Below are 27,985 nucleotides of genomic sequence, written 5' to 3' on the forward strand. Positions count from 1 at the left end.
CCAACACTCATTTGATGGTTGAGTGTACCGGTGACAAGGTTTTTACAATTTCCTTGTTTCCTTTATATGATTTCCTCAAACTCCAGATCTCTTTAGCTGACTGATGGTTTTTTTATTATTATTAGATATATTTTTCAAAATTTGACTTCTGCACGCTTCCTGGACGAAGTTCCTAGCGTCTTGAAGAAGATACCGAACTGATTTTTCAATATATCTAATCAATTCGCCGAGATCGTCATCGTCCGTAACAGCAAAACCCAAACCCTCATTCAACAACTCCATCTCCTTACTGTCGAACGTCTGGGAAAAAGTTTTTCCACAATGTTGATTGGCTTCAAAGGAATTTTCTTGAACTGCGGTTTCAACTTCTTTAATTTCTTACTTAAAACTTAAATTTTGAATCCATGACCCTGAACATGTTGCTTTGAAACTCATTTATGTTTGTGCAGCAACTTTAGGTTCTAACTGGAAATTTAAATATGTACCTGGATGTTTTAAACAAACGCTTATTGGAAATATTAGAACAGTTGACGAAGGAAGATCTAAATTTTTCATGGACAGCATTTTGGTCGAAGTTATCACGATCGATAGATTTGTGGAGATGGTTTCCTTGGTTATATTATTTAAATGCTTTAGATTTTACAGTTCGGTCGTATCTTGAAGAAGATACATAGGTAAGAACTTGAAGACAGAATGCAACATCACTTCATTGACCTCATAGCTGATATCCAATCGTTTAGAATATTGATAAGTTCATTTTACAACTTAATTTTACTAAGAAAGGATCTTAGAATTGAATACAGCATTGAAATCTGTATGAAAATTGTTAGTTGAGTTATTTAATTATCAAATCGCCCACTAATCATTTTTATAAGGTGACCAGACGTCCATATTTTGGCGATTTGATACAGATTTAGCGTGTCATGTTGGTAAAGCTAGAAACTTGAAACTGTGTAGTTTTTCGTGCACACGTAAATTTTTTTCCAAGACCAATAGCTGCAGAGAAAAAAATCAACAATATAATTTATAATTTTTCTAATGAATTTAGTGGAAAACAGATGTTAAATGTTTTACGATTCATATAAATGCTAAAACTTTGTAATTAAAAACAAGGCAGAGATAGTTATTTCCAGTAATTATTATGAATCGTATTATATTAGACATATTTACTGTTTTACCTCTCCATTCATTAAAAAAAATATGAATTATATTATTGACTTTTTACCTCTGCAACTGTTGGTCTTTGAAAAAAATAAGTGTGCACAAAAATTACGGAGTTTCAAGTTTCTAGCTAAACTTAAATATTAGAAAAAAAATAAAAACCCAATTATAGTTACTACCTTTTAAGATTGATATATTGTCGCATGAAATTAGAAACACCCTGTATATCGTTCATCAAACTAATACGTTTCAGACATTTTTCCCAAAACCAATAGCTGCCGAGGAAAAAATGAAGAATAAAAAATATTTTTTAAATAAAATAAGTTTTTAAAGTTGTAAATTTATTTTATAAAACTTCATCTTAAAGAAAGTTTTGATATGAAATAAATTAAATGCTGCTAATTCCACCGCCGTATATTGTAACATGGATATTAAAAAAAATCCCTGGCTAGTTCTTTTGCAAGTAAGAGAAAATTACAAAATTTCAAGTTTCTAAATAAACTGAAGCTTTAGAAAAAAAAAATAAAAACTCAATTATAGTTACTACATTTTAAGATTAATATATTGTCGCATGAAATTAGAAACACCCTGTATATCGTTCATCAAACTAATGCGTTTCAGACATTTTTCCCAAAACCAATAGCTGCCGAGGAAAAAATGAAGAATAAAAAATATTTTTTAAATAAAATAAGTTTTTAAAGTTGTAAATTTATTTTATAAAACTTCATCTTAAAGAAAGTTTTGATATGAAATAAATTAAAGGTTGCTAATTCCACCCCCGTATATTGTAACATGGATATTAAAAAAAAATCCCTGGCTAGTTCTTTTGCAAGTAAGAGAAAATTACAAAATTTCAAGTTTCTAAATAAACTGAAGCTTTAGAAAAAAAAAATAAAAACTCAATTATAGTTACTACATTTTAAGATTAATATATTGTCGCATGAAATTAGAAACACCCTGTATATCGTTCATCAAACCAATGCGTTTCAGACATTTTTCCCAAAACCAATAGCTGCCGAGGAAAAAATGAAGAATAAAAAATATTTTTTAAATAAAATAAGTTTTTAAAGTTGTAAATTTATTTTATAAAACTTCATCTTAAAGAAAGTTTTGATATGAAATAAATTAAATGCTGCTAATTCCACCCCCGTATATTGTAACATGGATATTAAAAAAAATCCCTGGCTAGTTCTTTTGCAAGTAAGAGAAAATTACAAAATTTCAAGTTTCTAAATAAACTGAAGCTTTAGAAAAAAAAAATAAAAACTCAATTATAGTTACTACATTTTAAGATTAATATATTGTCGCATGAAATTAGAAACACCCTGTATATCGTTCATCAAACTAATGCGTTTCAGACATTTTTCCCAAAACCAATAGCTTCCGAGGAAAAAATTGAGAATAAAAAATATTTTTTAAATAAAATAAGGATTTTGAAAAAAAAATCAAATCTCTATTTTAGTCACCAGCTCTTAAGGGTGATATCTCGGAGAGACCCATCTTAATTTCGTACGAGCAATCACCTCCCTAATTTTGTCGAATGAATTTAGAAACACCCTGTATAAGTACTAAATTGGTTTTTTTATTCTGTGTGGGTATATTTACGAATCCTGCTTTACAATATAAGGTAATTTTTGAACCAAAATTCGGGTTGGTTTCCCGCTTTGTTGTTAGAAAGTTAAAAAGTCTTTTTTTGCACAAATATACAGGATGTTCCGGGATTTGACACAAAAAAATCAGAACTCATAAGAATTCAATAATTTTTTCCAAATTAAACATACGAAAATTATGAATTTTTAATAGATAATTACGTTTGTCCTTTTAGTGTTTTTTACCCAGAGAGAAAAATTATTATCTGAAGGGCAGGGGCGCTCATGCCCAATAGATAATAATCCGTATCTTTTATAAGGACAACTTGTACAATCTAAAGATAACAGAAATGAATTTATCAATCGATTTTTTTACATAAAGTATTTTTTTTAATTTGATTTTCAGTAGATAGTTTTATCTTTCTGAAAAAAGTTAGTTTACTTTTAATTTATGTAGACAAACCTCTTTCTGTTAGTTGCAAGCAACCCTAACAAAGGTCCTATAGTAAGGTATAATTCTACCATGAAAGTATACAACCTTCTGGCTTCTCACGAGTTACCAGAAGCCAAATCATACATCAAATGCATGTCGACATAACATATTGAAACTTTAAATACGAGGAGATTATTATTGATGACAGGTTTTGAAAATATTTACATGAAATTGACAATAACAAATCACCTCCTGTAATAATTTTCAACAATTAATCACAATTTGTGATAATTTTCTTCAGAATGTTTCTTTATGGCGAACGGTTCCCTTTTTTTTAGATTGTAGACGTTATGAAATGTGTTTTTGTATAACGTTTAACCAGAATTAGCTTACTTTCAATAATCGTTGAAGGATAATTCATTTTGACACGTGTTATTGATACATTTTAGACCGTCATCGCAGGTGGTCTCAATGTAGTCTCCACAGTCTCCCCCTTCATCTGAAATTACACCAAAACGGAACCTCAAGAACAATTTTTTCAGTTTTCAGTAATAATTAAAATAATTTTAATACTTACAACTGATAAGACAACATATATCGCAGCAACCACATTTAGCTTTTTTAAAACCAGGACCGCACACTAAATAAGGACAAATTTCAGTTTCGCAATCGTACGCGACGCATCCTTGTTGTAAACAACCGTTTACCACGGCAATTACGCTTAAAAGAATTAATACCAAAAAAACTTTCGAGTTCATCTCGACGGAAAATCACTTAGTCGACTGCAAAATAGATACCAGTTAGTTGAAATACCTGTTTAGTTAAATGGGTAGTTGGTAGGACAAGGCCTTAAGTGTATCGCGTTCCGAAGATGAAGAATTCCAAGAAATTCCCATCCAATAGGCTTAACAAGAAATTTTTACGATTGGGAACTGTCATAAATAGAAAATTTGTCGGTTAATAAGGGACGTTGACCACCCACGGACAATATACAGAGTGTAATGGAATTTAAACGAAGAAATTATAATGAATCTTCCGGAAAAAAAAAATTTAACAGTTTTACGGAGATATAATCACTAAGGCAAAATGTTATATGTTAGAATTCTGTTTATTTCATCGATTCCTGTAGAGCAATAACTACGATAATGATTCTAGAAGTACCTGGTCTGACCTAGAGATGACGGTAGTTGCTTGAGAACTACCACTGAATATCCTTTTTATTCCAGAATCTTTGAGACCAACAACTACAGAGGATGATCCCTGACGTACCTGGTCTGACTTAGTGATGACGCTAGTTGCTTGAAAGATACCATTCTATTAGAAAGTACACAATCTGTACAGTATATGTTCCAAGTTTAAAGATCTAATGTTGTTTAGTATTTGTTTGACAGCCATCATAGTTTTCAGTGAATTTGTAAATATGGAAAAAATTGATCATCGTTATGTAATACAAAACTTTCGTTAAAAAGGCATTAGTCCAACCGATATAGAAGCTGAACAAAATTCTACTCTGGGTGAACCTACTTCTTCGTTAGAAACAGCAAAATATTGGGTAGCAAAGTTTAGACGAGACCGTACGACCTACGATGACCAGCATCGCAGTAGGTCGTCCAAATAAAGTGGCGACTCCAGATATGATGAAGAAAATCCACAAAACTGTTCTGGATGATCGTCGACTAAAACTGCAGACATAGTAGGCATTTCAAAAAGTGCGGTACATCGCATATTAACTGAAAATTAGGACATGAGAAAGCTGTGCGCAAAATGGGAGCCGCGTTTGCTCACAACGAACAAAAAGATATTTCTATCGGTTGTTTGGCAATGTTTCACAGCAAGAAAGCCGAATTCTTGCGTCATGGGTGAAACATGGGTCCATCACTTCACACCTGGAACAAAATAATAATCGAAAAAATTAACTGAAGAGGAAGAATCGGTTCCGAAGAAAGCAGAGTTCGTTCCATCTGCAGACAAGGTCATGGCATCGGATTCTTGGGATGCACGAGGGTTAATTTTCATCCACTATCATAGACGATTATAATGCGAGCTCATTTCAACGTTTGAGTGAACAAATCAAGCATTTGACTAAGAAGAAAGTGTTGTTTCATCAAGACAATCCACCAGCTCACACATCCGTTACTGCAATGGCCAAAATTAATGAATTAAAGTTTGAATTGCTACTTCATACACCCTTTTCGCCAGATCTAGCCCCTACGGATTATTTGCTGTTCACAGACTTAAAAAATTGTCTAGATTTTCCATCAAATGTTAAGAGTTTTAAAAAACCATCATTATTTACAAGGTTATATCAATGATTTAGTATCAGTAGCGGTAGATTAAAAATATAAAAGATAAACAATTTAATTATTTCTTTGTGAAATGTCCACTAGTGGCCTTTGTGTACTGCTTCATGCTCTCGATGAAATTGCGGGCGAAGATTCTTTATTTTTTTATTCAAATCTGTAATATCGTTTCCATAGTTTTCATTCAAATTTTCAAAATTGTTGATTACAAAAAATTATTTCGGTAATCTTCTATAAACATTGCAGTACATTCACTACTATGTCGAAAGTAGTCAAAACATACGAAAAAACATTTTAAATTGCACGGATAGTTACTCCATTTTCCGCAATGCTCTGAATCGGCAGCAACAAGTCGCAACCGGAAAAATTTTGTAACATGCGTTAATGACAATACTTGGCAACAACTAGTTTTCGATGACGTCATATGCTACTTTAAAAATCAGTATCATTTTGTGATGAAGTTGGTCCTGTCAAGTGGAAATTCAACACAAATGTTATTTGAATTTTGCCAAACTCAATTTTCAGTGCTTTCGCTACAAAAATGACAGTCTTCGACATGATTTCGCCAAATAGTCTGTAATCTAAATATAAAGGCACTTCTTTCATCATTTTTCTATAATCTTATGTGGCAATCACGCCTTGTACCCTCGCAAAAATACATAATACACGTTCATACAAAATACCAAAACAAAAATCCTTCCACACAGAGAATTCCAACTTATTTTCTTTTGAAAATTCCAATTAATCTTCGATGATATACCTAGTAGCACGTTTTAGGTGAAACCTATATACCTATGCCCTTTCACCTTCCACACTCCCATGAACCCTCTTTCATTTCTTACTCACACCAACTCAGGCGAGACGTTTTGGATCGAAGTTCACTTTTCCTCGGGACAGCGAAGCGAGTAGTTCTAGAATTCCCAGATCTCAACGAAGCTACGCTGCTCCTAGAGATTCAGCACGCGCATTTAATTCTACGTTTTGTATACTGTTTTGTTTTGTATATATGTATAGTAAGTCCTAAGACCTATTTCTCAACAAATATATTCATAACTTTATACGAAGATGATTTGAATTGTTTAAACAACCTATGAAGCAAAAATTTTAGATACTAATCTTAACACAATGAGATACTCTTGTGAGGAAAATCACAAACAAAATAACTTGAGCATTGAGCTATTCAAAAAGTTATCACGATAGATTTGATAAGGGCAAGTCATAGGTGAATATTATCAACCACAAAATTTGAGACAAAAGATAAAAAGTTTTGTAAATTAATGTTATTATTGAGACAAACCCATAACTCGTCCATTTCTTGTTTATTTCAAACCGCACCAGTCTAGGTTAAAATTATGAGTCACTCTATATATTTATTATATCCTACTTCAGTTTTCTCTCAATTTTATAGATGCTAAATAGGAAATAACAACATTACAGCACGATATCGAGTTAGTGTCCATGTCTGAACAATTTACTCTTGATAAAAAAGAACCGAAATGCCGTTTAAACAAAATATAGTAGAGTATGACGATTATTTCATTATTTAAACCTTGATAGAACTTATAAATTGACTGAGGATGTATTGATTGTTGATAGTGTAAGAGTTCGAAACTTTTTATCGAGTAATCCTTTGTTTTGAAAATTTATCACTTTTCGATTACTGAAATACTCAAATGAAACGAAAGCTTTTATAAAAATAATAATTTAATTACAATACAATTCTTACATAAGTCTTTTTGTATTAAAAATGAAATGTACCACCACATGCCACGTAGGCTTTGCTTTATTTGGTCCATGCACTACTTTACCCCATCCAGCTTCGAAATCGTGGTTTTCTCCTTTTCTTTTCACTTCGACTCCAGCGTTGACGTTTCCGTTTTCGTCGCGATTGGCACCTGGATGCACTTCCCACGGTTGATCGGGAGATCTTTTGAATCTAAAAGTACCTCCTACATGCCACGTAGGCTTTGCTTTATTTGGTCCATGCACTACTTTACCCCATCCAGCTTCGAAATCGTGGTTTTCTCCTTTTCTTTTCACTTCGACTCCAGCGTTGACGTTTCCGTTTTCGTCGCGATTGGCACCTGGATGCACTTCCCACGGTTGATCGGGAGATCTTTTGAATCTAAAAGTACCTCCTACATGCCACGTAGGTTTCGCTTTATTTGGTCCATGCACTACTTTGCCCCATCCAGCTTCGAAATCGTGGTTTTCTCCTTTTCTTTTCACTTCGACTCCAGCCTTGACGTTGCCGTTTTCGTCGCGATTGGCACCTGGATGCACTTCCCACGGTTGATCGGGAGATCTTTTGAATCTAAAAGTACCTCCTACATGCCACGTAGGCTTTGCTTTATTTGGTCCATGCACTACTTTACCCCATCCAGCTTCGAAATCGTGGTTTTCTCCTTTTCTTTTCACTTCGACTCCAGCGTTGACGTTGCCGTTTTCGTCGCGATTGGCACCTGGATGCACTTCCCACGGTTGATCGGGAGATCTTTTGAATCTAAAAGTACCTCCTACATGCCACGTAGGTTTCGCTTTATTTGGTCCATGCACTACTTTGCCCCATCCAGCTTCGAAATCGTGGTTTTCTCCTTTTCTTTTCACTTCGACTCCAGCGTTGACGTTTCCGGTTTCGTCGCGTTTGGCACCTGGATGCACTTCCCACGGTTGATCGGGAGATCTTTTGAATCTAAAAGTACCTCCTACATGCCACGTAGGTTTCGCTTTATTTGGTCCATGCACTACTTTGCCCCATCCAGCTTCGAAATCGTGGTTTTCTCCTTTTCTTTTCACTTCGACTCCAGCGTTGACGTTTCCGGTTTCGTCGCGTTTGGCACCTGGATGCACTTCCCACGGTTGATCGGGAGATCTTTTGAATCTAAAAGTACCTCCTACATGCCACGTAGGTTTCGCTTTATTTGGTCCATGCACTACTTTGCCCCATCCAGCTTCGAAATCGTGGTTTTCTCCTTTTCTTTTCACTTCGACTCCAGCGTTGACGTTGCCGTTTTCGTCGCGATTGGCACCTGGATGCACTTCCCACGGTTGATCGGGAGATCTTTTGAATCTAAAAGTACCTCCTACATGCCACGTAGGCTTTGCTTTATTTGGTCCATGCACTACTTTACCCCATCCAGCTTCGAAATCGTGGTTTTCTCCTTTTCTTTTCACTTCGACTCCAGCGTTGACGTTTCCGTTTTCGTCGCGATTGGCACCTGGATGCACTTCCCACGGTTGATCGGGAGATCTTTTGAATCTAAAAGTACCTCCTACATGCCACGTAGGCTTTGCTTTATTTGGTCCATGCACTACTTTGCCCCATCCAGCTTCGAAATCGTGGTTTTCTCCTTTTCTTTTCACTTCGACTCCAGCGTTGACGTTTCCGTTTTCGTCGCGATTGGCACCTGGATGCACTTCCCATGGATTCTTTTGTTTATCAGCTGATATAACTTCTAACAGTAAAAGAACTGATGCTACATACCATATAAAATTCATGATTAATCTGAAAACAATATAAAATATTTTCAAATATTTTAAATATAATTTTTAATCCAATAAGGCTGCGCCAACTTTTGACAGAGATATTTCCGTTAAATGAAAAGGTAGTCGGAGTACATAATAAGACGGATTCATTCAGTTGGTAATTAGGTTAGCTTAGGTTAGGTTAAGTTATTTTACCATCATAACCCAAATATTGTCACTTTTATAAGAATTTTATTAGAGTATCAAACTGCTGTATACAAATATAAAAAATATAAAAGGTATTAATTGCTTAGTAAGAATGAAAACTGAAAGAGCAAGACAAGCAGAATCAATTTTTGAAAGACGAATTCGGTTAAATGAGAATGAAATAATAGAATATGAATTTGTGGAACAGGTCTTTTATAGATACAAAAATATAATTTTTTATTGTTTTTTTTTGTGTTTAGAATGTAAATTTTGTATATATTTCATTTTTCATTTCATTATTAAAATCCGGAGATGCAAAATCTTCCATTACGAGTTGTCTAATCTTCATAACAACCACGATCACGAGTTGGTACTTTGTAATAGTTAAAATTTCTTGGAGGGTATTTAAATCACGAGTTGGCGTTTTCCAATCCCTTCTAATGAAATAATTTACTAAATAAATTAAAAATATTTACCTTCTACTATTCTGCAAATTTCAAAGTATCAGTTTCTGTAACGATTTTAAACTGACTATTATACGAAATGTACAATCTTATATAGTAGAAGATTAAACATTCTCGTGTAATTCACAATGTCCATTGGTATGTTTTTCTTAAAACAATGATATAAACATAACCAAAAATCCCCTTTTCCGTATCTTAGAGATAAGAAGATATAAAACAGAAACTGGATTTTACCATCGAACTTATTTAACTTTCTTCAAATCATTTATTTTGAGATAAACACGTGAATCCCTGTCGTTTGATTACTATTAATTAAATAATGAAAGTTTATTGCTTCTTTTGTATATACAGGATGGATCTTTAGTACATTGATTTAGTGAATTATTGACTTAAAAATTAACCGTATTGATTGAAACTTACTTTATGTGCAATGTATCAATAAAAATAATTTATAGTAAATGTTTAGAAGTGGCGCTGCAACTCAAACTTACTACAAAAGTTTTTTCGCGCATACAGGGTTGTTTTTTAGAGCTCCGAAAGTATTTAAAGGTGAGGGAGACACCTCCTTTTCCTTCCACCTCTTCTATTATGTCAAATTTTGAACTGGTAGCTCTGTTGAAAATTTTTCGGCGTTAAACAGTATCTATTAAGATTATTGAGGCACCACGTTCGAAAAAATTATTCAGAAACCTTTACCGAAAGACAGTTGCCATAATATTCTTTGATAACAAGGTTTGTGAATAATTTTTGAGCACGTCACGTCTTCAGTTGTCGGTTGTCTTATGTAGGACGCTAGAAATGACAAAGTTGCTTCAATTCTTCAAATTTACGAACCTCTGTAAGCAAATTTGGTACCATTTTGTGGTAACCTATTTTTGTCTGAGAATTTCTAACAAACTGCTTGAATTTGCCTCACAATCCCGAAGTATTCTACTGTCAAATTTATAATAAATGACTTAGTTTCTTCAAATTTTAACAAAAGTCGAATGGTTCACGATATCAGTGTTGCCTTGAAAGTCAAAAAGCTGGTAATTCAAAAAGAAACAAACTTAATTAACCACGTAATAAGATATAGACTAATATGTGCACACTCTGCTTGTGCACGTAACAACGAAATACTATAATTATAAAACCGTGAATCAATTTGAAGGGATTAAAACAAAAATGTTAAGTATATTTGAACCAAACATCTTTATTTATTTAATCAATTTTTTAACAATAAATCATTAATTTCGTATTTTACAATCATCTAGGGCGTACATGTTTGTTTCTTCCATGGGGTGCAAGTGGACATCGCCCTAGAAACAGCTTCGTATCAAGAACAAAAATATTAATTTGAATATTATTTTTTCGCGTAGTTTTTAACAAATTTAGTTACACACACACACACACACACACACACACACACACACACATACAGTGTTGCCTTGTAAGTCAAAAATATGGTAATTCAAAAAGAAACAAACTTAATTAACCGCGTAATAAGATATAACTAGTATGTGCACATTCTGCTTGTGCACTTATGGAATAGGTTGACTAAGGTACGATAGAACATTTGGATTAGCCACACCCACAGAAAGGTAAATTACTACCAGACCCACGAATACTCTCTGGACACGGATGCTTCAGTGAATACTTTCACAGGTTCAAACATGAGCAAAACGGGGAAATTCGAATTTTTTATTTTTCTCAAGTTTCAGCTTTTGTATGTTTCGTAGAAAAATTATTTGTAATCTATGACTTAGATCTAGCATGAAAATCATTTTGTTGTTTCAAGAAATGTAAGATCATTCATTTTTCTAACGAAAATCATTTTTAAACTAGGTAACCATAAGAAGTGTATGTCCATTTTATATTTTATTGTGTCTGGAATAAACAATATTTCATCTGGTTCGTTTTATCTGGCCCCCTCTGTTGGTCAAGTCCAGTAAGAACTCAGAGGAACGCGCGGAGTTAATGGAGAGTTAAAAAAAGCTTAAGGCAGCTAGCCTTGAGTCAAAAATACCAACTACTCGTCCTTGACCACCATGTCTAAGATTTGCCGGAGAAGTTAATTGGAGTGACGAACAATTAGAGATAGAAGAGGACGAATCTACAGAAGACTTGGAGAAGGATTTGCGCAGTGTTGGATATAAAAAAACGATGCTTTTGGAGGAGGTTGCTGGATGGTTTGGGCGGGCATTTCAATGGAGGCAAAAGCCGAGTTGGTTTTTTTTTGAAACTGACGGTGGGGCGGAGTGAAATATCTAATTTTTTTATACTCTTACATTATTATGCTGTCCAGATCGTTGACGGTTCCTATTTTTATCCAATCTTCTGTTTTTTCTGTATTGTATTATCTTTCGTACGAACGGTGCCAACAATTTGGCATCTACGTCTTCTGGATTCAAAGGTGTAGTAATGTAACTTACTATTGCCGCTATAAATATAGCAAAAATACTTCCAATAAGGCAATACCATAAATAAGATAATCTGAGGATCATATATTTTTCGCTAAAATTGAAAAAATTAAATAAATACATCGGAAACATAAAAACAATCTAATTTTCCAATGATTTACCGGTTGGACTCAAAAAAAAAACGTTTCATATTATAAAAATTACAGTGATAAAGTTCAGTATCAAGTGAGAGAAGAAAATGCTGGCAGTTACTGAAAACTCACATTCAACTGTAAGAAGTTATTACAGGGAACGTGAGCTGGGTTTTTACGTTGCACAAAGAATCCGGACAGAAACCAAATACCACATTTACTTGCAACAGGAATTAATTAGTAGTGTTGGGCTTTACGAAAAGTTAATCAACAAAGAGACTTTTTTTTATTTTACTTTATTATTGATCAACTAATCCGGACATGCATCAACTATTAATACCCGCCATAAAATCTCAAATTTTGTTATAATGTACCAACTCGTGATCTTGGTTGTCATGAGGATTAGACAACTCGTAATCGAAGATGATGCATCTCGGGATTTTAATAATGAAATGAAATCTAACCTAACATAACCTTCATATTATTTCAATTTGACAAAGGATGGAACTTTAACCAATTGCGAATGTGCAATATTATATATTATTTTCCAGCTTTACAAAGTTGAATTCCAAGGTATTCTGCTGGTATTATTTTTTTGTTGTAGAAGATGCCCGTTTAATATTACACAGTTGGATAGATTCATTTTCATTTACTTTTATTCTCCAAGTTTTTAACCACAAGGAAATGGCGTCCAAGTTTGTCAAAAATATATGGAAGGCCACATCTGGGTCCTGGTGAGATGAGAGTGTCTGTTGTGCAGGTAGGATTTAAAGATTTGGAAAAGGTTGCGCGGGAGGTTTTTCCTGATTTTGTACAGTAGTTCATCGTGCCAGACATTGTCGAATGTCTAAGCGATATCTAAAAAGGCTACCGAGCAGAATTCTCTATCTTCTAAAGATTTGTACACTTTGTTGGTGACTCGATGAACTTGTTCTATGAGGACATGTTGAATCTGAGCCTGCTGGCTTTCATGGATCGGTTCTGTTTAGTCAATCAGTAGTTTTTCAAGAAGTTTCGACATAAGTGATATTAGACTTATTGGTCTGTAAGATGTAGCAACTCCAAGAGGTCTCCCTGACTTAGGGATCAGTGTAATTTGCGCTTCCTTCTACAAAATTGGAAACTAACCCTTTATCAAATATTTTCAACCTTTTTTAAGATATAATAATAATAATAGTTACAGTTAGATTAGGAAATGCGTAGGATACCATAGAAAAAAACGTAGAATTGGTGATAAAAACAAACTTACTCTGTATGTGTTACTTCTGTTATGTTTATCATCGATTTGCTCAAATATTTTGGAATAAAATTGTAATGGCAACCGTCAGTAGAAACGGATTTTTCTGGAAACGTCAAATCTCCTGATGATATCAAACTTTGGGCACTTATACATAACCAAGACATGAATATCAGAGACGATACACCTCCGATCAACGCACCCTTGAGCAAAAAATTACATAAAACATCATATAAATTTGATAATTGTAACAAATCGAATTAACAACTTTTGTTTAAACGTTTGCTAAAGCTTCAATTCTATGTGTGCTTGTAAATTTTCATAGTACAGTAGAACCTCGATGAAATAAAGACCAAGAAACACGTTAAGATAGGTTAAATGCAAATAAAACTTTCAAATCGTAGAATATACGAGGTCTGGCTATTAAATAACGAGACTACGCACTTAGAGGGCGCCCTAGACGGGTAGGTATCTTGTCTACGCACGTCCCAAGACACGTTTCCGTCACCATTATAGTATTTGTGCAGTAGCGGTTTGAAACAAACGTGTTTTTTTCTTGTACCATGTGTGACGAAATGCAGGAACAACAAATTTTTCGAAAAAAACTCCGACTGAGTGCTATAAACTATTGCGAGAGGCCTACAGGGACAATTTTCTATCTCGTGGGCGTGTAAGCTCTTTAGTGAGGCCCGCGACAGCACTGAAAATGACCAGCGTCCAGGTCGCCCTCAAATCCGGAAACAGTCACCAAAATCAACCAAATTGTGTGTGCAGATCGTCGAATAAGCATCCGGACGATTGCTGAGGTTGTAAACGCCGATAAAGAAACAGTTAGAGAAAGTCTGAGTGAAGTAGTGCCAAAAAATCTGACTCTTGACCAAAAGGTCATTCCTGGATTGACAATTTTCTAGAAACTGCGTCATTTTTTTGGTTGTATCAGATCTACCAAACAGCGTTTGTTGCAGAGTTGAGATCGACAATAAGAAGCCATTTTCTGAACGGGAACTACAAGAAATTGCTGCGTATTTTTGGAACAGTGACGACGAATTGGATGTCAGCGAGTCTGAAGCAAGTCAAATTCGAAAGCAAAATGACTTGGACATCGATAATATTGATATAGGTTGATGGGTTGATTGAAGATGGGATTATTGTTAATAACAAGCCTTCTGGGCCAATAAAGGGATCCTTTTCCAGAGAATAATATTTCTATTATAGTGTCAGTTACTGCACAGTGCAAGAATGTGGTATGAAATCTAGTTGCGAAGGCCTTCGAGGGAGACACAACCCTTTCCAAGTCCATACTGGATTTGTCTACACCTTATTCTTTTTTTTTAATGATGAACTAATTCAGAAACGGTCAAAAATAAATTTCAAACTAACTCATACGATTGTCGAATAGAAAGTAAGCGTCCAAAATGACTGAAAATTCCGTAAGAGTTTCTTAACTTCGGGTTGATGTCGAAAATTTTTCACCTCGTAATAGATTAATTATTTTCAAATTAATAGCGCATGTATAAAATGAATTGTACTTTTACTAATAATTCAAAAATATAAAATGTCATTATATAGGAAGGTGTTTATAATATTTAATTACCTTGGCGTTTATCCATGGGAATAAAACTCCCATCGTGAATAATCCTAAAGAAGGTCCGTTAGATATAGCACCAATACTCATAGCTAACTGAAAATCATCAATTTTTATAACAAAAATAACCTTATAGTCGAAAATTATGAGGCTTGTCCATAAAATAAGTTTTCCAACGAATTTTCACAATAAAAAACATGTTTATTAGCATTGAATACATGTTTAGAAAGCTTGGATTTTTCTCTATTTTTCGACATAATTGCCATTTAAATCAACGCATTTTTGCACGCGGTGTACCATATTCTTTATGCCTGAGTCGTAGTTCACCGTCGCGCCGCGAAGAAGTCCAAAACCTTTTCTTTCAGCACTCCGTCGATTTGAAACGCGTGTTTCTTTAATTCAAGGAAGAGATGCTGCTTCCTTACGTTGCCGTTTGTCATCTGTCAGCATCTTTAGGACCCACCTTGCACGAACCTAAGCGGTTAATCAAAATGTTGCGAATGCAGCAGTTGCTGACATCAAGGATCATCTCTATACAATTTACCCATATAGTTGGTAATGAATTTACACCGGAAGAACGTTTTTTTGCACACGAATCACAAAGTGAATGAGTGAATGAACGTTGTTGACAGTGAAGCTACACACCTGTCTCGCCAAATCGCGCCTAACAGAATTCCTGTAGTCCCTAGCTTCTTGTGAAACGTATTCAACGGACTGCCCTCGTATATTCTTATTTTCACTGACATTTTCAACATTTAGTTAGGGTATTTTCTGGTACAAATATACGTGAAGTTTTTAAAATCATTCTCTATGGTTTCGGCACTCCTTTCGAGATAAATTACGTTCTGAAGCAAATTTCTCAAGACCAACTTCTCTTGGTGTTAATAGATCATTTTTCTGAGGAAAAAGGCGTAAATTTATACGTCAAGAATCATTATTTCATTATAGTTTAGTTCATAGTAGAGTCCAAAGCTCGTAGTCCTTCTGATAAACACATCGTACTACCAAACGCTTTGACTTGAGCCTTCTAAGATCACTTAAAATGCGAGAAAACGTGATTTTCAGTGGTTATGGCGTCGGTTAAAAGTCCAATCACCAGTCGAATTTCGTGTCTATATAATTGAAGGCTTCAACTTATCAAGTGCCAGGTGTGTCTTTATATTTCCGCAGAGGGGTCCATTGGTGGATTTGTTGATTCCAATTTATCGAGTAAAACCCCTTCGTCGTTGCGCGAGTCACCAGGTACCCAAAAGAATCGAACTTTACAGTTCTTGTACAACTTTCTTACCCTCTAGCCCAACCCTGTGTTTCTATAGCATCCACATTCACCACATCGAATACGTCGGCTGGAACCATTTGTTTACCAACGATACACTGCGACATCCGTCCATTTGGTGAAGTTCTTTTAGGACGTTCTGGTTGATGGTTTCCTCAAGGTTTTGAATTAGAACGTGAGATTCCAATAGGACTTCAAGAAAACAAGCTGGGACTTGAACTCTGTTCAATCGCAATCTTGTTTTTACTTTCTCCAGCACACGATGGCCCTGTACTTGAAAAGAGGTTGAACCATTGAGGTATATATCCATTTATAGAGTTTTCCTGTATCCTAAGTTTTATATTACACATGGTGACGTCCAATGTTGTGTCTTCTGATAAAAAAGTTGCGGGACCAGGAACAAAATAAGCATAAGCCTGTGTATACAAGCTTACCTTTCAGGTTAACCATCAAGTCGTCAACGACCAGAACCCACAGGGTATGATTGAAGATTCCTCCCTGTAGTTGTAGTCTTTCTATAAAGATGCCGGTATAGAATAAAGTCTTGGGTAGGTATTATGAAAAATCCTTGTCGAAGTTGATACTTCATAAAAGGAAACAAGATTGAGATGGATATTCATGGACAACTGGACCTGTAGCAGGGATAGCAATGGAAATAGAGTGAATGTAAGATGAAAGAGGAAGATCAAGGTCGAGATGGTTGGATGAGGTGGAAATTGATTCGGAAAAATGGGGTGAGGTTTTGAAGATAGACAGAAAAGGAAAAAGCTAGTACAGAAGTTGAAGGTGTAAGAAGATGAGTTTTGATAACTTACAATGTTTCTTAGCAAATTAGAAAATACTTACTTGTAATACAGCCCCTAATTTTTCTACCACAAATACCAACCCAACACACATGGTACCTATAACTAGAACTGTTGTTTTCATGAGAAAGTAAGTTTGTTTTTCTGAAAGTTCCTTTTTAAAAAACGGTTTATAGAAATCTTCCAAGACGACAGCAGCCATAGCATTGAGACCAGTCGATAGAGAACTGAAATTTACAAATTTGAATTGACTAAAAAATATGAGTGAACCTTTTAATTTCACCTTAAGGCTGCGCTGAATATACCGGCTACGAAAAGGCCTGGAAGACCGGGGATGTCCCCCAAAATTTCCATCACGAGTAAAGGCAGTAATTGATCTTTCTCTCTGGCTAGCTACAATTTAGAATAGTGAAAATGAGTTACTTGATAAATTTTCAGAAGAATTTAACAATGAAATCCCTTCTCTGCTATATGTTTATACACATCTTGATATTATGGAAATCGCTGGAACAATTGGGATGTACCAAAAAATCTATAATAATAGATAAAAAGGGGGTAGTTTTCAAAAAAGAAAGTTAAGGAATATTCTATTTGAATGAAACGTAGATAAATTCGAGATACACGATTTAAAAATATCATGTTTAATCAAATTTGACCTAATCTGGTACATTTGAACTACTACTGGTCTAAGTCGACCATCAAATTAATAACAAAGAGTAATGACTCATTGTTGTGTTTGCTAAGAACGAAATGGCAACCTCGCATAATACAGGGTTATTCTAAATGCTTTGTACGAATCCATACAAGATATTAAATTCTTCATCAGGTACTGGAATAGTCAATAGTCAATAACTTCAAATGAAAAAGTTTTTGCATTATTTTTGATTGACATCCACACCATTCCTCGTCTTTATTTGACTCATTAGTCATTCAAAAATCATATTTAACGACAAACATACATTGAACTGACCATAATAGACATTGACAAGCCGAAACTGGTTTGAAATTGTCATTGTTTATATCAACACGTGATGTACTAGTTTATTCATGTACGAATCATACGATTAATGATTTTTTTTGTTTTTCGCGTTAATAAGGACACGTTTAAACATATAAATTCCATGGTAATTAGCCCGTAATGATGCGGGTATTATCTTACCATTGATATACAGGGTTATTATAAATGATCGGCACATTTTTAAAAATTCGTATTTATTAAAGTACAAATGCTACATGAATAATTTTTATACCGATAAAAAGGGAAAGTTTTAAAGTTTATTTAATGTATAGGCAGGAAGTGATGGTTCCAGGAGCGGCCGCTAGAGCTCTCGCGGGAATAGGCCGCCATTTTCTGTCACTACCAGTTGTGAATAAGATGGCGACTGTGGAGGTGTTCTGTGTTATTGAGTTTTCAAGAAATGAGTCGCAAATTGTAGTGCGGCAAGTGGAATTTGTTATTAAACCACCGATTAGAAAAAACATTACTCGTTGGTTTAATCAATTTAAAGAGACTATAAGTGTGTGTAAAGGAAAAAGCACAGGCCGACCGCATGTTTCAGAATATAAAAGACAGTTTTGTTCGCAGCCCAAGTAAATCTACCAATAGAGTTACTGTATGGAAAGTTCTGAGAAAGCGTTTACTGTACAAAGAACTCGTGCAGGCTTTCAAGGCTAATGACAAAGAAAAACGTCTCAAATTTTGCGGTAATGTGGTAGACATGATGGAGGAAGACACACACACACACAGATGACGCGTAGTTGTTCGCCGTGCAGCAGCTAGAGGTCACATTGAACGTTTGTAATACATTTTAAAACAAACTTTGAAACTTCCTCTTTTCATTGGTATGAAAATTATATATGTAGCATTTGTACTTTAATAAATACGATTAAAAATGGGTCCATCATTCATAATAACCCTGTATTCGATAATAAGATAATCCCCGCATCATTACGGGCTAAATACCATGGAATTAATATGTTTAAACGTGTCTTAATTAACGCGAAAAACAAAACAAAATCATTAATCGTATAATCGTACATGAATAAACTAGTACATCACGTGTTGACATAAACAATGACAATTTCAAACCAGTTTCGGCTTGTCAATGTCTATTATGGTCAGTTCAATGTATGTTTGTCGTTAAATATGATTTTTGAACGACTAATGAGTCAATTAAAGACAAGGAACGGTGTGGATGTCAAAAATGGTGTACAAACTTTTTGATTCAAACAAGCTATCGACTATTCCAGTGCCTGATGAAGAACTTAATGTCTTGTATGGATCCGTACAAAGCATAATAATATTTTAATTAATCTTTGAAATCCGATGCTACTCTAGATGAGATTGCTAATGGATAGCAAAGTTTAGACGAGACCGTACGACCTTCAAAAACGAGTACAGCAGTCGTCGACCAAATGTGGTGACGATTCCAAAAATGTTGAAGAAAATCACTGGATTATCGTCGACTGAAAGTGCGCGAGCTAATAGGCATTTCAAAAAGTGTGATACATCGTATATCAACTAAAAATTTGAACATGAGAAAGATGGGTGTCGCGTTTGCTCATGATGGATTAAAAACAGCGTCGTGAAGACGTTTCCATCGAGTGTTTTGCAATTTAAGCCGAATTTTCACGCCGTTCTATAACCGTGGGTCCATCACTTAACACCCGAAAAAAAAACAATCAAAACAATGGACTGAAAAGAGATAAACGGTTCCAAAGAAGGCAAAGACCGTTCTATCTGCAGGTAAGGTCGTGGCGTCGGTTTTTTAGGATGCGCTCAGAAAAATTTCCATTTAAATTACCGAAAAAGCGAAAACTATCAACGGTGACTGTTATTCGAACTTATTGCAACGTTTGAGTGAAGAAATCAAGCAAAAACTGCAGTTTTTAGCAAAGAAAGAAGTGTTTATGAATTAAAGTTTGAATTGCTACCTGAAGCCTGCTATTAGCTAGATTTAACCCCCTCGGATTATTTTATGTTCCCAGATCCGAAAAAATTCCTCGGTGGTCAAAGATTTTCCTACAATGAAGAGGTTATGTCGACATTTAATGGCTAAAACTTAATGATACGTTTTTTTCCAAAATTTTTGTGTTCCCTTTGTACTTCTTGAATCATCCTCGTATGATAATTAAAAGGAAGTAAAGCAATTGTATTTTTCATAAAACTAGAGACTAGTTTTAACAAGTTACGACATATTTCAAATCGAGGAGTAGAATTTTTCATGTATGAAAACCGATATTACTTATCAGATACCCTCTGTAGTTTAAATTTTCCCTAACGAACACAAACTAAAACTGGTACATTTTCTACTTACCTTCGTTGTTAGAGGATCGCATTTGTAATATGTTGCATAAATAAGCATGCCACAATAAGAACATAGTAAAACAATCGCTGTTAATCCAAAAAAGAACACCCATAATGCTCTATAAAAAATAATTTCTTCTATTAAACTGTTAAAAGACACCCAGTTTAACCATTTATGTCAAAACTCAATTTTTTTTCGAATATATAATAACCAAAAACAAACCCTTTTTCAATAAACTAACATCATATATAACAATATTATGAATAATATTTCTCAATATTAAAACCTCCTCCTTATTTATATCGAAATGTTACTAATGTTTGTTTGAAACTGAGAGACTTAATTGGTGTTAACTCAAACATTAATGTAAACGGCGTAGCTACCGCCATCTATCAAGATATTACCCACGTGAATCATTGCAAGTACGCTCAGTACGTTTCTGTTTCTAGAATGATCCTAACCTTAAATTGTCTTTTCTATTAAAAAGATTTTGTTTATACACAGTATTTGATTATTTATAGTATTTACTTTTTACTTTCTCGTAACGAAGGTAAAGCCAAATATCTCTGCACCATATTTTGATTCACGCCTGCGCTTTGTAAAGTATACGCCCCACCTCCAATCACTAGTGCCCATATGGTGTGTCTAGCCATAGGATCTGGGTCAAAACTAAAAAATTACATATGGTAGTTGTCGCTGATATTTGAGTTTAGAAATAAACTAGAAAATATAATTTTTTTATATGAATTTATATACAGGGTGACGAATTGGAATTTGTCTAAATTATATGCATCTTTTTCCCCCTCTACTTCTCTAATGTAAGGCTGGGCACACACAAAACACCATAAGAACTTATTTATTATTCAATGGTTACAACATGGCGGATTTTCGATGACAGTGCCCTCAATGTTACGTGCCAGAACTAAATTACAACATAGAATGTATTTACCGTATTCTATGTTATTAATTTCCATCCAGTTTCGATTTCGTAATTTTCTGAATTCACGATGAATATTAGAAATTTAGTTACAAAATATTATTTATACACATTTCCAACTAACAGATTGTTCTAACAAAGTTAATTGGGAATTAACAAACAAAAATATTGCTATGAATACAAGTGAATCAAAGAACATAGAAGTTTGTTGATGAATATACAATGAGATCCAAAAAAAAGTTAGATGTACTTCTAGAGATTAAGGAAAATCCTCGAGCGCTTCCCGCCTACAATGATGTGGGTAAATCATCTATTTTGAAAGTTTTACATAAATACCAACCTTACAAAGTTCAGTTGGTTCAGGAAGAAGAATAAAGATGTGGGATTGAATGCAAAAATCCTAATCTTTCACGATATTCTACTTTTATAATAATGATTTCAATAAGTGACAGCTGAAACGTAAAAGTACCAGCTTTAGAAGTAGTACTGTCAAATTCAACAGTTATATAGTATAGAACAAAAAATCCCATTAAATACTTTTCCTGATATTTCGAAGCAAAACGCCCAAGCTGGCATCAATGGATTGATGTAGGTTATTTGATCTATTCCAACAAAACAGCTGATCTACGTCAAAATGGTGGCCGTGGGGTGTTACTATTGTGTTACCTACCTAATACGTAGTGAAGTTGGCTGTGAGTGAGAATAGACAGTTGGTATTAGGTTGTAAAAATAATAATTTTATTGAAATGAAAAGTCGAATATATATTTGATATTGTGATAGTGTGATTTCTTCCTATGAGGCTTTCTGGAAGATTATTGTTTGCAGAAAAACTCAAGAGCAAAGATGATTCGAGAGGAGCTATTAGAAAAGGAATGTCTTCATCTACAATTGAACAAATTTCTCATATATTTTAAAGAAGACTCGATTACTGTACAAGTTTAGATGTGGATCATTGATCAATGACTCAACGTATGTTTTTAATATTGTTTTTCCTGCGCCCATCTCAAATTTATGAGTGATTACTATGAGTTACTTTTTATTTGTCACCCTGTATATTTTCATGTGCTTACTTTGGTCCTTCTATTCTGTCACTTTCCCAATTTCTTCGAAAGACGTTTCCAATACCACCGACGTCGATTGTGCCTTTTATAACTACTAGAAGTATGGCACCGAACATTATAAAAATTTGTATAACATCTGTCCAAACGACACCCTTAAGTCCTCCCTTAAAAATTAATAACAATTATAATGAAATTGGCGCGACTGAATTGATATGAACTTATCGAAAGTATGAAAACAGAACGAAAAATGACAAGAAATATAATTGGAAAACTAAAACAAAAATGGATGTAGGAAAAAGGGGGAAAAACACGGAATTTAGTGGTTGAAATATCGAAAAATTTTGTACTTAATATTAATAAAGGAGGAGATAAAAATGAACCACCGAATTATCGACAAATTGCACTCCACGTTATCTAAAATTATAGAAAGATTGATCGAAAAGAGGTTTTTATTATTTCTGTTCAAATATAAAATATTTACCACCCATCAATTCGGGTTTTTAAGTAAAAAATGATGATAAATAAGATTTACTACAACTTAAACAGTCATCACTGCATTGCAACAACTTTTTGTGAGTTTTTCAAGGCTTTCGATTGTGTTAATCATAATATTTTAATCAATAAATTGCAGTACTACGGTTTTAAGAGAACACCTCTTGCATGGTTTAAGTTATACCTCACCAACAGAAGTCAGCTTTTAAGGGTTGAGACAACGATGTCTGCTTGCAAGCCAATAGAATGTGGAGTGCCCCAAGGCTCAGTACTAGATCCTATTTTATTTATTTTGTTTATAAACGACATCGCGTATTTAGACATCGGTGGTAAGATATGTCTTTTTGGAGACATATGTTACACGGCATTTCATAGTACCTTAAATCATGGTGCTATTCTAATTTTCTTAAGGTTTGTTATAGAATTTTCCTTGAATTGCCGCTTCATGTAAATAATTAAGTTCCTCCTATTTTAAACTGAGATTAGTTTCCAAAAAAATGAACTCGACAGTTTATTACGCCGTTTCCTTTAGAGATACTTGTGATGCGACTCAATTTGAGCGAATCCTCAAACTTCAAAAGGGAGCTGTTAGATATTTACTAGGATTAAACAGCGGGAACTTCCTTAAAAAATTAAAAATTCTGTCTCTTCCTTTTTCAATAATCTTTGAATTCGTTTGCCTAATCCTTCACATACCTACTCCACATTCAGAATTAGTTATGGGCTCAATATTTTACAATGCAAAAAAAGTGTATAATCATTTGCCAATTGAAATCGAATCGATAATAATAATATTTAATGCCTGTCATGATACATACTGCTTTAATTTTTGCTGTGGACTTATTTACTAATTATTACTTATTATTCATTGTTGTTTTATTCTGCATTTGTTTTGTTTTTTTTTCATGTCAGTCAATGTTTGTATTAAGAAAATATAAAAATATTATGATTGCATGGCAAAATGGCGGCGTTTTGGAAGTGCGCAGAACAAGTCGAAAATCGGTCTCTATTACACCATATTATAAATATGTTTATTTTTTCAGTTTTCACAAGTATAATAAAGCCTTTCTCTTTTTTTTTCTCAAACTAACTGTACACCTACGAAATACGTCTAAAAACCTAAAGAGAAAAATAAATAACCTTCAAATACACAAATACTATTGTACTGAATTGTCCCGCCTCGCGCATGACGTCACGCTGGAATCAGTATGTTCCCTTGGCCGTTAAAATTAGGTTAGAAATCTACGTATTTACAAGGTTTTTAAGTGGTTTTGGTATTTTTTGTGTATGTGTGTGGGAAAATAAAAGTTAAGAAGCATCAAGTGAGGAGAAGCGCGTTATCTTGCATCTAAGTTCTGCAAAACTTTTCAAAACGTTGATTACAGCATTCACGATTACGATAAAATGATTTCATCGTTCTCAAAGAAAGCAATCAACACTGTTTAGACCTTATTCTTTTGAAAATCTCTGCGCCGCTTAGATTTTGGATCAAACTAATATCACCAGGTCTCATTCTTGGTGACGATAATTCGTAGAAATCAAGAATCCCGATGAAATATGATAATGACAAACCATGTGTGCACAAATCAGCAACAGATCTTTCTCTTATCCAAATATTCGCTGTTCATTGTAAGTTAGTATCCATGGCATATAATTTTAACTTTACTCGATAGAGAATGTTTTAACTAATTATTTTGAAATAATAGCTTCTAAATTACTTAACTTGACAATTTAGTATCTAAATGTTAATAATATACTGTACCAACTAACATCTATTATTAATTTTGTTTTCAAAGCGTAACCTACCCTAACCTAACCTAACTTTCCATACCGAATTTCCAGTTTTTACTCGTGAAAAAATAATTTTTTGTGAATACTTACCATGGAAGTATATATGACGCATATGATACAAACAGCCGGTGTTGTCAGATGTACATTTACACCTGTCACTTGATTAAATGCTAAAGCTGGTACATATATGACTAAAGGTAACCAAGCAACCATTCCAATGGCGAAAAGGACTGATCCGAATAATCTGACATTTTTATCGAATCGCATTTGATGATACTTGAACAGAAATATCATATTCGTATTAAAAAAGATGAAGGAAACTTCGGAAAGAGGTGTGGGGACACTAATACATCTTCATATGGCTATAAATACACTAAAAAGCGATCCCAACTTTTCTAAACGCTTCTTAACATACTAGTAATTTTTCGCGCGTTAATTCAAAAATTATATATGAGCCACCCTCGTATGTAAAAACATTTGATATTTATTCAGCGATAGTTACCTCGTACGTTGACGTGAGTTGGAGTTGTTGAAAAACTGGTAAATACACAGTTCCAAATACCAAAGTTGTTAGAAGAAATCCAATTATAATGTATGTATATTGTATCCCATATACGTATATTTCTGTGGGAATTCCAAGTAATGATATACCACTAACCCACCTATAATACATTAAATACGTCAACGGATAGTAATGTATTAAGATTGATCGTGTCTAACAAAGCGCGGTGATTAAATACCTGCGTTTAAAAGAGTCGATCCTAACGCAAATCATAAAAATCTCCTACCAAAGGATGTTTACACATTAGTATACAAAAATTCATCTCAATGCCGTTAGAATTCGAAGTTTACACGGTGGAATGTCCATACCGATTCCCTAACCAAGTTCTTCGGAGTTATATTTGGTTTATATGGAAGATATAGCAGAGTCTTAATTTGTCTAGTCACTAAAAGCTGCTGAACTCTTAACGAAGAATGCGCTGGCTGATTATCGCGTTGAAGAATCCAACATCTGACTGTACACCCGATATCCTAAGGTACATCTTTGTGAAAAAATTCTCGAAGATGACACTAGTCACTGTTTGGCCTTGTGGATTACAGTCTGAATATGAAAGAATGAGCGATAATTTGACGAACAGTAATTTTGCAGTTTCTAAATCAACATCCAGCACGATGTATGTATGCACGAAGACTTTCATCATCTACCACCAACTGACGATCTTCTCCTAACATTAATAGACACCAGGAGTTGTGAATTAGTTACTGTCCTTCGTGTCGGCAACGTGTCCATGGCTGCCAGGACCTTCGTTATTTAATTGCCACGTCTCGTTCTAGTAAACTTTTCAAAACTCGACTTTTCCTTCCTTCTTCCAGACTTGGATTCATCATTTTAAGACTTCAGTTTTTGTATACAAAACTGCACTAGACCTTTTATTAAAGGCTTCAAAACGGGTTCATTATTTCTAGACCTTTGTATCTGTATACAACTGTATCAGACCTTTTATTGAAAGTTTTCGAATGAGCTAGTCATTTCTAAACCTCCGTTTCTATATACAACAATACCTGACCATTTATCAAAGGCTCTCAAACGGGCTATTTGTTTCTAGACCTCCGTTTTTGTATATAACTGTAACAGACTTTCTATTGAAGACTTCCAAATGGATTCATCATTTTAAGACTTCAGTTTTTGTATACAAAACTGCACTAGACCTTTTATTAAAGGCTTCAAAACGGGTTCATTATTTCTAGACCTTTGTATCTGTATACAACTGTATCAGACCTTTTACTAAAGGCTTCCGAACGAGCTACTCATTTCTACACCTTCGTTTCTGTATACAACTGTATCAGACCTTTTATCAAAGGCTTCCAAACGAATTCTTGATTCCTAGAATTCACTTTCTATACACACTATTACATTAGAACTTCTTTACACAAAACTGTATTAGACCTTTTATTAAAATCTCCAAAACGTGTTCATTATTTCTAGACCTCTCTTTCTGTATACAAAACTGTATTAGACCTCTTATTAAAGGCTACGAAACGGGTTCATTATTTATAGACCTCCGTTTCTATACATATAACTGTATCAGACTTTTTATTAAAGGCTTCCAAATGGATTTTTGATTTCTAGACTTCATTTTCTGTACACAAAATTGTATTATAACTTTTATAAAAGCCTTCGAAACGGGTTCATCTTTTCTGAACTCCAGTTTTTGTATACGAAACTGTATTAGACCTTATATTAAAGGCTTTCAAATGCTTTCTTGATTTTCATAGTTCACTTTTCATACAGAAAATGATATTATCACCATATTTTTTATAATTAATTACAAACGTGAAAGAAAGTTGATATATTTGAAAATAAATTTTTAGTAAATCCAGGTAATTTAATAATTATATACATACTCACGTAGCTATTAACGACATAGCAATAGGAAGTATTTTCATATTTCTACCACCGACTAGATAATCTTGAGAATTTTGATTTTTACCAAATATCCCAAATGATAATCCAACTATCAAACACATACTGAGCATCAATAGAAATATGACGTAATCGACAATTCCGAAACGTTGCATAGCACGACCGACATCGAGTACACCAAGCTTGGAAATTGCTCCGTTTTCCATTTTATCTAAAAAAAAATTTATTACGTTCCAACGAGGACTTTAAAAGGTGTTTCTTTCGCGAAATGTTAGATAGCGCTTCTTGGACTTTAACTGTCAATCAGAAAGAAGATGATTTGAACCGATTCACATTTCCTCTCAAAGAGGCAGGAGGCAAGAGGCAGGAAGCTGGTTCTGTCATCGTGACAGTGCACTTGCACACATAGACATCTCCGTTCAACTGTTTAATTCTGGAGCTGTTCTCCCGGAGCGAAAGAATTTGTTCCAGAGTGGAAACTTGATCTTCCGCTATAGCATACACAATTTACACCAATATTCACCATTACACTGTCCGACGCGCGTTTCGATAACCAATTTATCGTCTTCAGAAACTGAAGACGCGGATATCTCCGCTTAATAATTTTTATAATACAATGTTGCCAGTAGTTGTGGCAAAATCGTGAAAAATATGCAAATTTTTCTTCTTGAATCTTCCTTGATATATTATGGATTCAATTTAATCCAATGAAGAATTTATTTCGTCTTACCTTTCACCTAAAACTTCTGTATTATTTTCTTCAACTATAACTTGAATTGTGATACAATGAGAACGTCTTAAAAAACTACTGGAATCATGTTTAAACTTTTTCGGACTAAATTGTGTCGAAAATAGTACCTTACAATAAATTACTTCTTCTGTAATTTATCTAAATATAGCAACAATAGCGAAATGAATTG

The 27,985-nt window shown here is 34.2% G+C and overlaps 2 protein-coding genes across 2 annotated transcripts; both read right to left on the reverse strand.

The window, feature by feature from the left end:
- Nucleotides 1–7,169: 7,169 nt before the first annotated feature.
- LOC130899694 (acaloleptin A-like) lies at nucleotides 7,170–9,842 on the reverse strand. Its single transcript, XM_057809831.1, has 2 exons — nucleotides 9,632–9,842; nucleotides 7,170–8,988 (listed from the first exon to the last, which is right to left on the reverse strand). The coding sequence occupies exon 2, from the start codon at nucleotides 8,979–8,981 to the stop codon at nucleotides 7,206–7,208; it is 1,776 nt and encodes a 591-aa protein (XP_057665814.1). The 5' UTR covers nucleotides 8,982–8,988; nucleotides 9,632–9,842; the 3' UTR covers nucleotides 7,170–7,205.
- A 944-nt stretch (nucleotides 9,843–10,786) lies between these two features.
- On the reverse strand, nucleotides 10,787–27,984 carry LOC130899696 (sodium-coupled monocarboxylate transporter 1-like). The gene is made up of 13 exons (XM_057809836.1): nucleotides 27,796–27,984; nucleotides 27,051–27,276; nucleotides 25,143–25,302; nucleotides 24,731–24,916; nucleotides 22,367–22,521; nucleotides 20,887–21,027; nucleotides 20,368–20,476; nucleotides 17,334–17,443; nucleotides 17,094–17,277; nucleotides 14,981–15,067; nucleotides 13,399–13,589; nucleotides 11,887–12,112; nucleotides 10,787–10,917 (listed from the first exon to the last, which is right to left on the reverse strand). The coding sequence occupies exons 2-13, from the start codon at nucleotides 27,269–27,271 to the stop codon at nucleotides 10,846–10,848; spliced, it is 1,842 nt and encodes a 613-aa protein (XP_057665819.1). The 5' UTR covers nucleotides 27,272–27,276; nucleotides 27,796–27,984; the 3' UTR covers nucleotides 10,787–10,845.
- Nucleotide 27,985: the final 1 nt, after the last annotated feature.

This window comes from Diorhabda carinulata, chromosome 11 (assembly GCF_026250575.1).
Source record: "Diorhabda carinulata isolate Delta chromosome 11, icDioCari1.1, whole genome shotgun sequence".
NCBI classification, from domain to species: Eukaryota; Metazoa; Arthropoda; class Insecta; order Coleoptera; family Chrysomelidae; genus Diorhabda; species Diorhabda carinulata.

Bases quoted from the DNA above. Each gene is read 5' to 3' on its own strand.
- LOC130899696 (XM_057809836.1), bottom strand. From the start codon at position 27,271: ATGGAAAACGGAGCAATTTCCAAGCTTGGTGTACTCGATGTCGGTCGT. The intron at 25,303-27,050 runs GTGAGTATGTAT...AATGTATTATAG, and splicing joins GCTATGTCGTTAATAGCTAC to GTGGGTTAGTGGTATATCAT. The intron at 13,590-14,980 runs GTAATTAAATAT...TTTTTGCTCAAG, and splicing joins TCCCATGGATAAACGCCAAG to GGTGCGTTGATCGGAGGTGT.
- LOC130899694 (XM_057809831.1), bottom strand. From the start codon at position 8,981: ATGAATTTTATATGGTATGTAGCATCAGTTCTTTTACTGTTAGAAGTT.